General features: G+C 38.3%; 1 protein-coding gene across 3 annotated transcripts in view; it reads right to left on the bottom strand.

Moving 5' to 3' along the window:
* Positions 1 to 1,708: 1,708 nt before the first annotated feature.
* The window catches only part of SNRK (SNF related kinase), a 41,444-nt gene continuing 26,621 nt past the window's right edge, over positions 1,709 to 16,531 (bottom strand). For all 3 annotated transcript variants that reach the window (XM_080338538.1, XM_080338540.1, XM_080338539.1), the window contains exons 4-7: positions 14,219 to 14,360; positions 11,488 to 11,700; positions 10,285 to 10,419; positions 1,709 to 5,535 (exon numbers count right to left, since the gene is read on the bottom strand). In XM_080338538.1, coding sequence (XP_080194664.1) covers positions 4,317 to 5,535; positions 10,285 to 10,419; positions 11,488 to 11,700; positions 14,219 to 14,360 — 1,709 coding nt within the window. In that variant the 3' untranslated portion in view covers positions 1,709 to 4,316. The remainder of the gene's footprint in view (positions 5,536 to 10,284; positions 10,420 to 11,487; positions 11,701 to 14,218; positions 14,361 to 16,531) is intronic.

Here is a 16,531-nt window from a genome sequence, read left to right as displayed (position 1 = left end):
GAGTACAAGATTTGCTGCAGCTTTCCTCACTCTGACATGGTCACAGCCCTTGGCTGTTCCTCACCTGCTGCCACCTCCACCACCTCGTGTATGAGGTTCCCCAGCAGTGGCACGGTCCCAGCTGCAAAAGCCTTTGGGTACAGCTTCACGCAACTAGCCCATCATAAAGCAATCATATAATTAATTGCATATAATTACATAACTTGTTAAACACCATTAATCCCTACACCATGTCCATACCCTCCCTGGCTGGTTATGCTTCACATGTCACGAGCAGTTAAATCACAGGCTCCATGTTAAATAACTGCAGAAGACCAGGTTGCGCTGAGCTGCTCTAACTATGGGTCACCAGAGACATCTCTAAGGGTGAGCTGGTCACGTGCATAAGGTACCAGAAACCAGCCCCTAGCACCACGCACGCTAGGCAGGATGTGTCCCAGCAGTCGTGGCTGGTGCTGCTCCCCCTCCTCAACCCAATTGCCTTCACAGGCTCTAGGAAAAAAAACAAGCAATAAACAGTGTCAGTGCATGTTGAGGCACAGCAGTTTATAAGTGATGACAGTGACAACACACTCCTGGATTTGAGTGTCGATATTTCAGTTGTTCTCTCAGTTCTGTACTGACATACTTAATTTTAGACTAAGTGTTCAGGAGCAGATGTTTTCAAGCACATGGCAGACTAAACACAGCAATGTGGGGCAGGGTTGTAAAATGTACACTGTGAAGCAGTTGCAGTAAATAATTAGAATTAACTCCTGGGATCCTGTTACATATGACAGCAGAAGAAGAGAAGACTGTGCATGCAGAGCTGTGTCTTGCACTAGGTTTTCAGATCTTGGGCAGTTTGGGTGACAACAGCCTTGTCTTAACAGTGCCCATCTTTTGGTGTGCAGTCAGCAGGCCCCACTACACATCTGACATGGATCAGTGCTGATGCTAACATTGTTTGGTTTTTTTTCCAGTATTACTCATTTTATATTGCAAAGAATAGTACTGGTGGAACCTGAACTTACACACACTCTCAGAAGGAAAAGAACCAGAACAATTTTACACAGTGCCTGTGCAGAATTGGCAAACTGCTATCAACCAGTCAGTTCAGATAAGACTCTTCTGACTTACCTGGGCATGCACACAGCAAACATTGTAACTGAGATTTTGAAACCCTTTGTGTTCTGTATTTCAGAGCTGCCAGGCACAAGCTGCCACAACAGCGCTGGCTTTGCTAGGATGGTAAGAAGCTGGACAAGTGTATCAAAAAAGTTATCTAGCTGAACAGCGGTTTGTAAGGTTTACTACACCATTTAAATAATTCTGAAGTTCTGCCTAAGAAACACCAAATTCAACCTTTAAACAAAAAGGTCTTTTAGCAGATGCCAACTTTTAAACCCAAATGAACAGGTTTGACTTGTGCAAGAGCTGAAGTTCCTGTGTCTACACACAAAGTTGTATTTTTTTTCAATGCAACAGGGCTGACATTTCTTACTGCTCTCTATTTTAATTTCTTACTCTCTGTGAACTTGATCAGCACTGCTCAGCATGAGCTGCTCTGTGTTTGCAGGCGGGTCTCCAGCAGGTCTGACCTCTGAGACTCCGCAATTGTGCCACCCTTACGCATTGAACACCGGGAGTAACAAACTGCATCGACGTGCAAATCACAGCTTATGCATCCATCAAGATATCACTTTTATTAACTGGATTTTCCATTTCTGTCGCACACCATGACTGTTTGTACAATGAAAAAGCCAAACATTGCTGGAAGCAATCCGATCAGCTGATATTTCTGTACCCTCTTAACACATACACACACACACACACAGATTCTTTCTTGGTGAGAAATTTTTATATTTCTGTTCATTAATTCTGCTTATTTATACTGCTACTCTTAAAATTCTGTGTCAAGATTGTCACATCTTAAATACAGATTAAGTTGCTAGAGGTACATTATTTTTTTATATATATATATATATATATTTATATACACACATACAGAAAAATACAAGACTAATTGTTTTTCCACAATATTTACTTTATACACTACTGTAACTATCTGCAACTTTTAAAGACACGTTAAGGGGTACAAGAAACTGTTTACTTGCTCTAAATAGTTTGGTCCAATATTACCTTAATGTAGTGGTTATTCTCGCCCTTCCTTTTACGTGACAACATAATACAACATACACCACATGCACAATCATTCACCTATCAACAAATGGGTAACGGACACCACTCAGACTAACATCTGTACGCCCAAAGGGTCAACCAACCACACACAGCTATAAGGCTATAATACATCTATGCAGCATAAATGGTCGACACTGCTGTTCTAAAGTGAGCACCATATATATACAGTTGTATATAAAAACATCAGAAACAAAATACACCCGGGGTTAGTTAAAAGGTGCCATTCCAAGGCTGTACATAATACCAGGAAAGAGTATTTACAATACTTGGAAAAAAAGCTGCAACAAATAAGTTTATTGCCAATGCCCTTTATAAACTTGTCTCCTACTTAGATGTTATGCTCACCGTCCGTGAACCACACATCTCATTTCTGGCCCTTGGTAAGATCCCTGCTCAAAAATTTCAAGCAAATATGTTCTATGGCTTCACCCACACATCTATTCTTGTAGCTTGTAATTTATAAATATCACACTGACTAAACTGCAACCAGAGTTTAAAACTTAAAGAAGTAAAACACTTATCCTTTGCCTTGTTTAGGAAGCAGAATGCGAACTCCCTGGCTAGGCTAGCCAGTAAGAACACCCCATGCAATTTAGACTCTCTTAGTAAAGTCTTTTACTAATCAAGACGAGCTGTAGAAATCAAGACCAAGCGTAAGGCTGTTCTTCGGTGCTCTGCTCACTCTGCGGTACGTGAAATGCCTCATATTTGACCATTCTGCAAGTGTTACAAGACGCTCAACAGTGTCAACTCCTCTCAGACATCCAATGTCTGCCCAGGGCGCTGCTACATACCACGGCCAGTTTCACTAGCATTGCTTAGAAGACCCAGTGCACAGCATGAAAAAATAAAACATTCTTGCCCTTCCCAAAACTAGGAATCTGCAATATATTTTATTCTAGATAATAAAATTCCACAAAGTTAATTCATCTGGTCAAAAGTATCCTTTTGTACAGAAATACTCTTAATTCAAGACCTTGCCATGGCAATGGGAAACCTAACAGAAAGGCTAAGAGCTGTAAAATAAATACTTTCCTATATGCTACTTTTAACTGATATTATGAAAAAGCATGATTACTCAGGGAAAAGTGGTGGACAAGTGGGAAACAGCAGTAGTTTAAGTCTTAAAAAGAGTAATAATGAGAAAAATGTCAACGACAATAACAATTTCAGTTTGAATCCAATTACCTAAAGGTTTTACATCCCTTATTGCCTTCTGAAATCTCAGGGAGGGGAGCATATGGGAGAAGCTTTACAAGTTAAAAACCTAAAATATTAAGTGTTGTGATATACTAATAACAAAAGTAATTCATACAAATACTTTATTTTCAGTTAGCATGTAGAAACTCAGAAGTCGACTTAATAATTTACTTTTGTTATATTAAAAAAGAAGATTGTCTGCTTGTAATATTAACATATTTCTATGGGAGAAAGCTGCCTTACAAAGCTACTTGCCTTTTTTTTTTCATTTTGTAAAGAAAACTGCCTCTAGCAAAACAAGATCTTTTCAGTTTGATTTTCGAGCCACAACTTTATCTGTATTCTAGCTTAAGACAAATAGGTGTGGGTTTAAAATCATATTTCAAGATCACTAATTTTCAGTGCATCTTTGCTTTGTACAAGCCTTGGAACATCTGAAAGCTCCCTGAAGAGTTTTCAGCATCAAAACATTATTGCTTTGGTTCTGTTTCAGACACATAGAAGTATGCCACATATCACATATTTTAGATATCACAGAAGGTCAGAACAAGAATTAACATTTCACAAGTAAACTAAAGCTTCGCTCTCTAGTTTGAAGTGCAGAACATGAAACTTCTAAGTGCTCAATTTACATTAGGATCCAGATAGTTCATTTAATCCAGATCTTCCATAGTAAAATTATAAATGTAAAAATTACACAATAAAATATTCTGGTTTGTTGAAAAAGAAAAACATATTGGCTAGCAGCATGCAAAGACCATGCATTGTCATACCATCAAGCAAACACAAAATTAAAGGGTAATAAATAACTGCTCAAAGCCCACTTAAAAATCTTAAGACAACAAAAGGGGGGGGTCCGGTGACAAGGTGTTCACAGCTCTGAACAGGAAGAATGATGCTGTCAAGTAGATCGAGCTATTAAAGTCAGGTCATGGTCAAATGACATGACAACAACTGGTTTGACTGGAGGTACACAGCAGCCCCTCCTTTGGGTTCCGCTGAATATTCACAGATATCGTCTTTTCACAGAGAGGTAGTTGTAGCACATTGTTTTTCAAGTTCCTGTTCTTTATCCGTTCCAATTCATTTGCGGTGTCTGACATTTGATCAGAAAACAATTTTAGGTTGCCCAGGGATGAAGCCTGGTTTGCGCTTCTACTGGAACTTATACACATTTTCCATGTTGATTTCTCCTGCACTTTTACACTGGAAAAGGACAGATTGTTTTGAGGATCAATAATGTATTTAGTGCTGCCATGAATCTGTGAGCCTAGGCAAAGGCTCATTAACTTCAGGCTTTCAACCAGTTCCCCTGCACTTCTAGACGATAACTGCATTGAGTTTCCGGATCCAGCACACCTCCGAGTGGAACCTGAAGTGGTGTTGGTGCTACCGCTGGAGCCGCCGGAGGGGCTCCCCCCACCTTTGTTGTTGTCACTTGGGCTTGTTTTGTCCACCCCTCGGTTTCCGTTACTCGGTTTGCTTTGTCCGCCGCCATCTCCTTGGCTGCCAGGCGGCCCTTCGCTGCTATCCCGTCTATGCCAGGAGTAAGGAAACCCACTATCTTTGTCCAGGCGTCTCCGACTTTCTGAGTCATCATCGCTTGTTTCCGAGCTACTGCAACTAGAGCCCCGTCCCTGGCTTTTCCTCCTGTGATAGCGTTTATGCACCGTGCTGGGTGAAGCAATATTCATTTTTAACCTGCTGAGCTTTGGGGGCAAGTTCTCATCCATGTCAAACTCATCATCTGACTCACCCTCCTCAAAGATTTGATTGAGGACTGGTGCACTCTTCCTTGAAGTAAGACGATTTGTAACTGAAGGCTTCCGGCGCAGAACAACTTGAGTAGAAAGAGAAATAGGTTTCTTATCTTCTTCATCCTCCTCCTCATCTTCCTCTACTCTGAACAAGCACTTTCGGCCACTTGTAGTGGGTTTCAGGCTCACCGACGGCACTGCTGAAAGTGCTGGCCCAGCTAATTCAGGGATCTCTTCTTTCTTTGCTGCATCCCCAAGGGCCTTGCTTCTGTGGCCATTGAGAACATTCTCAGCCGTGCGAGCTGGTGACTGGGGAACAGTTGCATGAGAGAGAGGAGAAGCTGTAAGGTCATCCTCCAGATCCTGAGGTACATCGATTTTTGTTGGCCACGACTGCCTACATAAATAATTATAAAGGATAAAAGAAAAGTTAGATCATGGCAAGCATTTCAGAACATGTAAGAAAATGTAACATCTGCACAAGTACTGCCACGCAAACGGGCCTGCAGAGTGACATGTTGGTACACAGCACTACTGAGTACGTGAGGAAAAGGAAACATTCTCAGAGAACGTGCATTCCTTTAGAAATGCTGTTATTTGAAAAGAACATCATACACATAAAAGCATAGTTTAGAAATGATATTGGTTACTGTCAAATGAAATCTTAAGATTTCATTGCTTTCAGAAAATGAATTAAGCAATAAAAAGCTTTAAATAATTGTGTCTCAAAGAAAATAATGAGGTAGGTATAGCAGCAGCAGTTACCTAGGGGAAGATATGAGCTGATTCAAGCACAACTTAAATAAGATAATACTCCAAACTACTTTTAATCTGAAGCTTCTGTTATTTTTTGCTTATTATAAATATTAGGTTATAGTTAACAGCAGTGAGACTGAAAAGCTGAGTCAGAAGCATCATTCTCTCCTTTTCAGAAAGTCTCATTCAGACCAAGCTCTACTCTACAAAATCCCCTTTAATTTTAAACACACATGAATTGAGAGCATACATTTGTCCTTAGCTGAGCAACTGGAATAATACAGCTGCATGAATTCAGGCCTCAAGATGCTTAAGAGTGTGGCACTCAGATAAACTGTACATCCAAGTTCAAAATAGAAAGTAACACCTACATGTAAACAAGTTTTACAGTTAGCAGCTGTCTTATCTCCAGCATCTAAGCTAGTATCCAGTGATATATATTTTACTTTAAATCCTAATATATATTGTAATTTTCCCATAATGCACACAGAATAAATTAAGAACAAATACTGCCAGTCCTTTCTCTCTGTATTTTGAAAGCCTAGTCCAAAAGACCAGCACCTACAGTGTGACACCTAAACACCAAATAATTATTGAATTGCTGCACTCGGCGTAAGTCCCACATTACTTGTGGAGACCAAGACATTTTTGAAACCTTTCAAAGTAGGAGTTATCTTTTTCTAGCATACTGCATGAAAAGCTGCAGTAGAGACCTCTGTTCACATATGGACAGCATATTACAAGACATTGCCAACCGTATTTTGGGTGTGCCAAAAGACAGGGCTGCATGTCTTTGTAACTCAGTTTAGAAGGCAGGCGTGGGAGGGCAGCGGGAGAGGAAGCAGAGGATGGTTCTCACCAAGCATGAGCCCAGATATCTGCTTGGACAGCCTGCATGCAAAGCCGGAAGGATCATACCAGCTTCCTGATCTCTGCTGTGATAAGAAGTCAAGCTGAAGAAACAAGGAAACCTCAGGCACCTCTTTGCTACTCTTCTTCTAGAAATGTTCTTTTCAAGTGTTTAAAGTTAACGGAAGCACTTGCAATACAACTATCTTTGCTTAAGGCTCCCTCTGTAATGGCTAGATAGAAAAGGAACCTGAAGTGCGAGATGCCTCTCTCCACAAGTAACAATTGACAGCTGTCTGCCCAACAGTATGAGCTTTGAAGAGCAGCACTTTTTTTAAAGCCAACATTAAACTCATCACACCTAACTGCAGACTTTATTTTGAAGTACTGGCTTCAGTTTTGATTTAACAAACCAGGGATACAAAAATCAACCAGGATCCTTTAAAAGCAGGACCTGGCTGCCAACAGACCCGTGTAAGCCTCTGTAGTCCATTCCCTGGGAGGAGCCACACAGGCTTCACCCTATCCCCTTGAGCACTGGGAGCTGCTCTGCCTGGAGGGAGGCCACACAGCCAGCAGCTCCCACACAAGGTGTCCAGACAAGAAGTAGAACCTGGGCTGTGGTCTTCCTTGCTTTGACACTGCCACCCCCCTTAGGCCCCAGCTGACTCCAGAAACACTGGGAACCACTGACCTCATTTTCCGATGACTTGTGCTATGCTGGATATTTTAAACACAAACAACTGTTTGTGATGAACAAATAGGACTTAAATAAATTAGAAACAAAACTACAGAATTGACAGAAAAATGCAGATTTAAATCTTACAAGAATTTACCATGCTTTAAGAACAGACTGGTTTGTCAGCAAAAAAAAAGGAAGAGAGTTCTGTGGCTGTCACAATAAAGGGTAAATATAGTATCTAAGAGTACTGTAGTTTCCAGGCAATAAACCTCCTCACTACAGTGTGTTTATCTCTCATAGCAGCCCGTGTTTGCCTCCCTTCCCTTCCTGGTCTCCCCTTATTCCCAGTAGGCCTGAGAGGAGACTGGGACAGAAGGGAAGCTCCAGGTTACAAGTAAGTTCTATATATATAGATATGTTTTTAATCTTTTGAAGTCTCAAAATCAAAGTAATACACTACTTTACTGTGTTTTTCATGAGGTTATTCTACATAAACACCTTCAATTTAGAACCATCATGAAGACAAGGAATAGCTACCTGGGACCATTAAGGGCAAGAGTTCCTGAGTTTTTGCAGATATCCTTGTCAAGAAAAGAAAATTCATATGGCAGGCTTCCATTTAACTTTACTAATTCATATCAAGATTTAGATTCAATGAACTTGTTTGTTTCAGTTCCTCATATAACTGGAGCAGCTCTTCTATTGAAAGAGTGACACTGATGCAGAGAAAAAAACAAAGTAATTTAAAAGCACAGTTTGGAGTTTTAGAATTTTCATCTCAAGATAAACGACAGAGTTTTCCTCTGAAGTAATTTATTTTATAACTAATACTTAGCTTTAGACAGATTTGATGCTCTGTTTGGATTTCTTTTTGAAAAGGAATTGACATAAGAGGCTGATCTACTATTAAGAGAGAACTGCCAAACAACAGTTACATTGGTACCTTTGAAGAGATGTAAGCTCTGTAACTACAAGCTCCAGACCATTTTGGTTCTGCAGGCAACGCTTAGTTGCCTGCAACAATAACTCTTCTAAGTACTTGTAACCACACAACATAACATACAATTTCCTCCAGAAGTGACCACTGAGTGAATGACCTTTTAAGCACAGCAGCGAAATTTCAGTCTGCTCTAGTACACACCACAGGGTACACACTCATCTGGAGATAACAAAGATGTTGAGAATCACTGTGAGGGACAGAGAGAAACAACTCACTGGCTAAAGGGAATGGTATTCAGAAGAGACTCCTCTAGAAAGCTTCCAGAAATCTCAGCCTAAATCCAAGGTTACAACCAACGGAGATGATGTGTCTTTAACCTGTTTTCCAAAGCGCATGCTCTTAATTTATTACAAATGTCCATTTTTGCTAGATTGAACTTGAGGCAGTAGTATCTGACTTTTATCAGTTAGGCCAAGGAGAATAAGGCCATGCACCAGAAGGACAGCATAGCATTTATGTCCCTATTGTCATTCCTATTAAATGATTTCACATATGACCTTGCATAGGAGTTACACAAAGAAACCTTTGGAATGAACAAGCTATTTTTTCCTTTCTAAATCCTACAGACAGATTAACAACACTGAAGGTAGGCAGCAACTCTAAACGTCCACACAAGCACTTAATATTATTCTCCTAAGAGATTACCTACTAACAGTAGTTATTATTGCTAATAGTAGTTACCAATAATATTTTACCAAAACCTAAAAGGCAACTTTTGAAGAGGCTGAAGGTTAGAGAACAAAAATTAATGGAAATGCCTCAGCACAACCTCCATCTTCACTGGAAAGATTGTCAAGATGCACCAATAAAGATTTTTTCAATACCAGCAGATCCCTAGTCATAGTCTAACACTTAACTCAGGAAATTACAACCAAAAAGTTTAAGAGAAGTGACTGTTCAAAATGTGTATCCTCCAATATCATCGTGCAGGTAGAAACTATGCTTCACCTTGTGTTTTTTTCTATGTGTAGGGGCTTTTGTTTGTTTTGTTGTTGTTTTTGTTGTAAGTAAATGTTGCTGTAACTGAAAATCTGGCTGCTTTGATAACTGGTTGCAGAGCAAGTGGACTGGTTGAACATATCAATACTAACCACATTCCAGAACCCCAATGCCCCCTTTAGCTTTAGTGCGTCACAAGCGGAAGCTTTGAAAAATCTCAGGGTATGTCAGGGAACCTTACTACAAGGATTTTTTAATCATAGTTTGACAAACTAAAAACAAAACAAACCAAAATCTATTGCAATATCTTTAAATGGGTGATTAAAGCAATTAATTCAAGAGTTTTCTGTAGACAACAGGCGTATCAACTAACATGAAAAAGAACATAACGTACAGATGTTTACTCTAAGCTTGACTTAGGATGTTTGATGTTTGGCCTATTAAAAATCAAAGCAAACAACTAAACCAGAACATCAAATACAGAGCAATTTTTCATTTATAACCAATTGCCCATCAACATGTTTACAGTTTATGCAACTAACTTTTTCCAGGGATGTTGCATACACGATTTGTATGAGGAACTAAAGGTCCATCAATGTGCCCTTTCCTAGCAGTTGTGAAAACTTACTGCTTCACATAAAGACTTGAAATTGATTAAACATTTCCTGAAAACTGTAGGAATTGAAATTGAAAATTCTTGGCAACTGATTTCTGAACAGATTTGAAGCATCCAGAGCACTTTGAAGATATTTAAAATTTGCAATGAATTAGTATTTTACTCTTTTAAAGAAAGAAGTACTTGAGCAATTCAGTAATATTCTCATTGAACCAGGTTAAAAAAAAAAAAGAAGAAAGAAAAACACAAACACAAAACAAACAAAACCAACACCACCCTATCATTTAGACTCATAAATTCTCACCTGAACTGAGCTTTGATGTTGCTAGGGCTTGCAGATCTGGTCTGAATTTCTTTCTCTTGTTTTTCTCGCAGAATCCTTTCAGCTAGTAAGAAGTAAGTAGCAGTGATGTGATTGTATTTGTTAGTTTCCAGTGCCCTAGAGAAAGTACAAAACACAAAATACACCATGCATCAATGGTTTTATAAAAACTGGACATGCACCTCACACACCTTGCTGTACTTCTCATAGCAGGAAGAGCACCTGAAAGCAGAACTGAGGATTTTTAATGTTTTGACAAGCACGTAATGGTTTTATTAAAAATATAGAGCCAACAAGTCTAGTAATTTGAACTACAGTGGATATCTTTAGAATATCATTAAAAAATAAGTAATTCTTCCTCTATTGAACATTCTTTACATGACAAAGCTGTCATCAATGTTATACACCAATGGTGGGCTTTCCCACTGGCACATACAACCACAAAGTACTAGTATTTGTTTAGGCAACAACTGGAAGAAAAAAACCCTCATTACTTTAGGGCTGTCACATTAATTTTCAGTACAATTAAGTTCATAAGCCAGACATTCGAACAGAAAGGATGCCACTGTTATGCAGCTACAAGCTTAAAAAGCAAGACTGCTGCTTCCCTGCCCCGCCAATGGTAAGATAGTGACAGCTTGAATACAAACAAATAAAAAACCCCAAACAATTAAATCCTCTTTTGATTTTGGGATTATTTTAGAAATAAGGGGGGGTTTAATCTATTTGAAAAAACTATGTAGCTTTTTAACAAGCTCACTCAGTGACAATTACTATTTTGCATTCTATAGAAAAAAGGAATAATATTTTAAATTAACAAAGATTCAGGTATACTAGAAACATACTAAGGGAAAAACACTAGAATTTTATTATCTGCAAATATGCATGAGATACAAAGAACAAGTAAAAGGATAGATTTAAAAGCAGTTAAATATACGCAAGATGGCAAACTACCACAGGAATCACACACTGCTCCAACAAATTTTCCTGAAGTTTTTCCTAAGGTTAGGTCTAATTAATTATTTATCATCCTAGAATATTCTACCACAGAGCAAGAGTGTAGTGATTGTTTGTTAATTGAATGGCTTTATATTTAAATACTGAAGTACCCAGGTTCTCATGCCATTCTTAACTATAACAACAGATGGATAAAACAAACTGCACACAGAAAAATTGACAACTTACTCCACTATTGTATCTCGGTCTGCTATATCCCCAAGAACCATGCGCTGTATTATACTGTTGTGTTCCTCCTCAGAGAGATTTTTATATGACACCAGAGGAATATTGTACTTTGTTGCAGGAGATGGGTCAACTCCTTGGAGCCACGCGTGGTTTTCTATCTCTTCCAAAGACGCCCTTCGCTTTGGGTCTCTCTGCAACATCCGTGTAATTAGACTGCAAATAAAACCAGAAATTTTCTGCTGTCAGTCCACACAGAGCTTTCAAAGTCTCTACAGTAAACAATGTGATGGGAATTTATTCTCAAAGACATTCCAAATATTGCTGAACTGAAACAAACAATTTACTCATTAAAAACTAAATATCATAAACACTGCAGTTTTCATTTACTATGCTTAGATTCTTAACCTGATTTTTCTGGTTTGTTGGTTTTTAATAGCTTTATAGGACAACTGTCACAGATGGCCTACAGGCTGGTCTGTAAAGTAATAGAAATATAATTTTCTATTATTACTGCTGTCAACAAGAATATGGAGTGCTAAGATGAGTAGAAATACTTTATTCTGAAATAGCTATCAGATATTTGATTATTTAGTATCCATGAAAGGACACTGATCTGTTCTATTCATACAGAAATAACAACAAAAATTCAAAACACAAACCAAACACCACTACCTGGGCTGATGGAAGTGACAAACCAACTAATGGGTTAATACCGAGTCTTTGCAAGTGCTGGAAGTGCATCAATCCCCAAATAAACAGTAAAAGACGACTTGATTAGCACTGTGCATCTCTGCTTACTACAGAGGAAATTTCACTGGAAAATTCTTGGGGGAGGTATTTTTGGCTTTGCACAATAAACAGAACATGCACATACAGCTTTGGTGCCAAAGTTTCCATGAAAATTTATTGCTCCAACATGCAGAATGGGAGTTCTGCAGTTCTCTCATAATGCTTTAGTTATTGCACTGACCATACCACACCATGCAACTTCAAACTGCAAGGCCACACAAATCACATAGGTAATCACATTTTATTTTTTTTTAAATGCATGAAAAGTTGTATGCAATCAAAAACTGAGGTTAACTCAGACTTCTTAAAACTCTTGTAAAAAAAAAAACGAATGTCACATATATACTTAGTAGGTGTGGTCGCTGCCTTAACCAAGAGGAAAGGTGGGGTGACACATCGGAGCCTTGGTTTTCTCTGCTTTTGTTATTACAACAGAAGGGGAACAAACTATATACTTTTTTTTAACTACACCTGTAGTAAAACCACATGAATGCACTGCCTGTGCCTCCTGCTTTAGGCCAGCTTATGCAAGCCAAACCAGTAAGAATGCTTTCACTGCAAGCAGGAAGTTTTATCATTCCCAGAGTTTTTTTTCCCTAAGAAAATTTAACTTACAGAGCAGTAATTGATAACACATTGTTGATGTGTCATGTAGAGAAGGCAGACCTATTTGGGCCTTTAAGCAAATTAGCGTTTTTTAAGCAAATTAGCCAATATATCACGCAAAAGGCTGCAAAAAAGTAAGTTTCCTGAGCTGTGCACAGCATGCAGCATCTCAAGAGATTGATTCGATAGAATTCACTGATAAGAGCACTCTCTTAAACCTCTTCCTGGATTGTATTTTAAACCTCTTCCTGTACGTAAAGCTCTTCAAGCTGTTGAGAGCACTGAGCGCAGCTTTTCCATGTTACTAGTAATGCTAGACATTAATGACAAGACACAAAAACCAGCTATGGCATCATGTTATGCATTAGATTCCTGGGTCACACAGGATGCAGGTGAAGAGAGGAACAGCCATTACACCTGTAACAAATTTCCTTCTGTGTCAAGTAACAGAATCCTAGATGCTGCTCTAGTTTTTTTGACTGGACCCAATGCATTTTTCAAGCATTTATAAAGGCATCTAGACTTGCATATTGACAACGAAAAGATACTCTATCGCAGATTCAAGAACCCAGTCAAATACTGTAAAACAGTCAAAGTGATGCAACTGGGATATATATTAAAAGGACTGAAGAGGTCATTAACTGATAGGGAAACATGGGAAACACTGGAACAATTGAAAACATAGAAGAGCTGCAGTGAACACTGCAGAAAAACACGACATCAAAATGAGTCACAATTCCCAAGTGGCATATGGTATTTGCAGACAGAATATTTTTCTCCCTTGATTGCCTAGAATGTTGATTTGGAGTTGAAATTTCAGTAGGAGATGAGTGAAACTTGCTGTGATATCCTTGGGTTTTGGCAACTTGTATTTTGAACAGAAATCTCTAAGAATCATTACCTTTCTAATCCCTGCCACAAAATACTCTTGGCAACACCTTGTAATTTGGCCAGCAAGAGTGGTGGCCAAAGCCAATCAGTGGTGAGCAGCTTCTTCAATTATAAAATGTATGACAACTGAGACACAAGAAAGATATATTGTGTAAAATCAAAATGAAGTTTCACACAAGTGTGGGAATAACCTATTGGCAAAAAATATTATGGGATTAACTTTTAGTGAGAAGAGCCACAAAGAATAAAAAAATGCAATACTAGTGCCCAAGAAACTACCCAATTGATGTGAAAAAACATTAACAACTAAGCAAAAGCAGTAGGAGTAATATCTATGAATATGCAAAGAATATTCCATGCACTGATCGTATGGTATGGGGAACTCCCACAGGTAATGAGAATCTACTTCTCTAAATCCTTCCAAGTTATTTAGTACTCTACTTACTCTTTACATTCTTTGGACACATGAGGTGGCACAGTGTATTTGCAGTCCATTATCATAGTCAGAGTTTCACTGTCATTTGCTTCTTGAAATGGTGGTTGTCCACAAACCAGCATGAAGAGGATGACCCCCAAGCTCCATATATCTGCAAATACATAGTACTTATTTTAAAATAACTATTGAGGAAGCAAACATAATTACCATCAAACTGTGAAGTATTCTTGAGATGCATACTGGGGTTACCACCGCACTCTTGATTTTCAGCATTACTTATGGAATTTGCAAATCTACTAAAGTACAAAATACAGTAGTTCCATTGTTTGACAGCTTTTATAGTTTTAGAGGAAAAAAGTATGAGAATTCATGACTTGAAGGATGCATAAGAGTTTGAGATGCATAACATCTTTGACAGCAACCTGTTAGATAAAGCTGAAGATATTCTGGTCCCCTCAGAAGACAAGAATTCATTACCTTTTTCTTCACAGGCAAGCACAGATTAATAAAGAGATTTGTGCTCAAAGTACATTCTTTTTTGAAGGACTATCAATTGTTCTCACTATTGTTTACATGTTACTCTATGCAGTAAGAAATTACATAGAAAGTCACCTGTTTCAATGACACTGAGCTAGATATGTTTTCCTGCAGTAGTGTTGCTTTAAAATATTCTTAACTACTTGGAACAGTAAATAATAAATAATTCATGTAAAATTACCTTCTTGCACCGACCATATTACAAAGTGTGGAGTGTTTCCCTCCCCCCGTCCCCCAATATCCAAACATAATGTAATTAACAGTGATCTCTTCTACATTCTGGGAGTCTTCTTGTTTCCTTCTAATTCCTGTTTGTGTAAAATAAAAAAAAACCACACACGTAAGAACTTTCTTGTTCCTCAATGAAATGACAAACCAAAAGATGAAAAAGAAGCACTGCTGGGCATGAAGCCCTTTAGTTGGTTTCTACATACTGTAAAATCTAATACGCAATTAAAATCTTTAAGTGTTTGCTCAGAAGAAAATATTTCACAACTCTTACTGCACTCAATACAGGAAGCTTAAGTATTGAGAAATGTATCACATTGCATAAAAATAAATTATGCCCTCCAATATATGCTTATAGGAAAATCCACACTCTTAAACTTCAGCTATGATTCCATGCTCTGGAAATTTGAGTGGTAACTTTGGGTCTTACACCCCAGCATTTCACAGATCTGCACCCAGTAAAACCAACCCAACAGGCAGAGGCTGCTGAGGGCAGCACAGCCAGCAGCACTTGGAAAGAGCAGAGCACACCAGCTCTGTCCTGGAATGGCTTGCAAGAGGGAACCAGACACAGTTACCTACCCATGTGCATCCTCCTTTCTGGGGCCTACTCAAAATACTTGACACGCATTGAAAGTTGAAGGATGGCTACAATTTTATTTAATAATATAAATCACGCACATTCATCCCTAGAACAATTACTCATTTTGGTTGTTACAACCCATTCTTCATATGGTTTAGCTGACAGAGGAACAGAAACACTACATGGTAATTTTCTTTAGAGCTCTAATTTGTAGTAAGTGTATGCTATTAACTCAAACAATTATTTTATTTCTGTTATGCTTACTAGGGCCTCAATCCTGTAGGTACTGAGCATTTTGAGGCCAGTACTCCATGCCATGTATATCTGCAAATTCAACATGACTGTTCCTATGTTTAAGATTCAGTAAGTGCTGTAATACTTTGATAGCCTGATGCCACAAAGCTGAATGTTCTGGAATACAGGATTTTAAAAAGTAGTTTCCCCTTTAATTTTGTAAAGCTACTTAAACCTTTATTCTGTTTAGTTTGAAAGTGACCAAAAAATTTTGGTGCATTCTCTACCTCCCACCACACAACAGATTACAAGAACATGTTTTTGTAAGCACATAAAAAGTGAATTTATGCATTTCTCTCAATGAATTTCCTAGATTTTTAACTTTGGCCAAGATCTACTTTGTGATACGATCTATCCTAACATCCTGCACGATACTTCCCCCACAATAGAATAGAATGCTTCATGTCTCCTTTCAGCATGACATATTTTAGAAGAGTCCACACAGTATTAATATTCATGATTACAGACAAATTAAGTTTTCTACAAGAAAACTATATACATTGGTTAAATTTAAGCCAAGGGAAAAATATTTGGGATGGGAGCAATATAATATAATTAAACCATAAGTTAAAAATAAGCATATAAATAGTTTAAGCAGAAAGAAAACCACAGTATTCTAAGAAATCAAGCTTAAAACAATAAGATAGTCCTGAGGAAAGGATAGCAATCACAGCAAGACA

The sequence above is a fragment of the Nesoenas mayeri genome, assembly GCF_963082525.1.
Source record: "Nesoenas mayeri genome assembly, chromosome: 2".
In the NCBI taxonomy this organism is placed as follows: domain Eukaryota; kingdom Metazoa; phylum Chordata; class Aves; order Columbiformes; family Columbidae; genus Nesoenas; species Nesoenas mayeri.
Note: the sequence above shows the minus strand (reverse complement) of the source record. Positions and strands in the feature narration are given on the sequence as shown.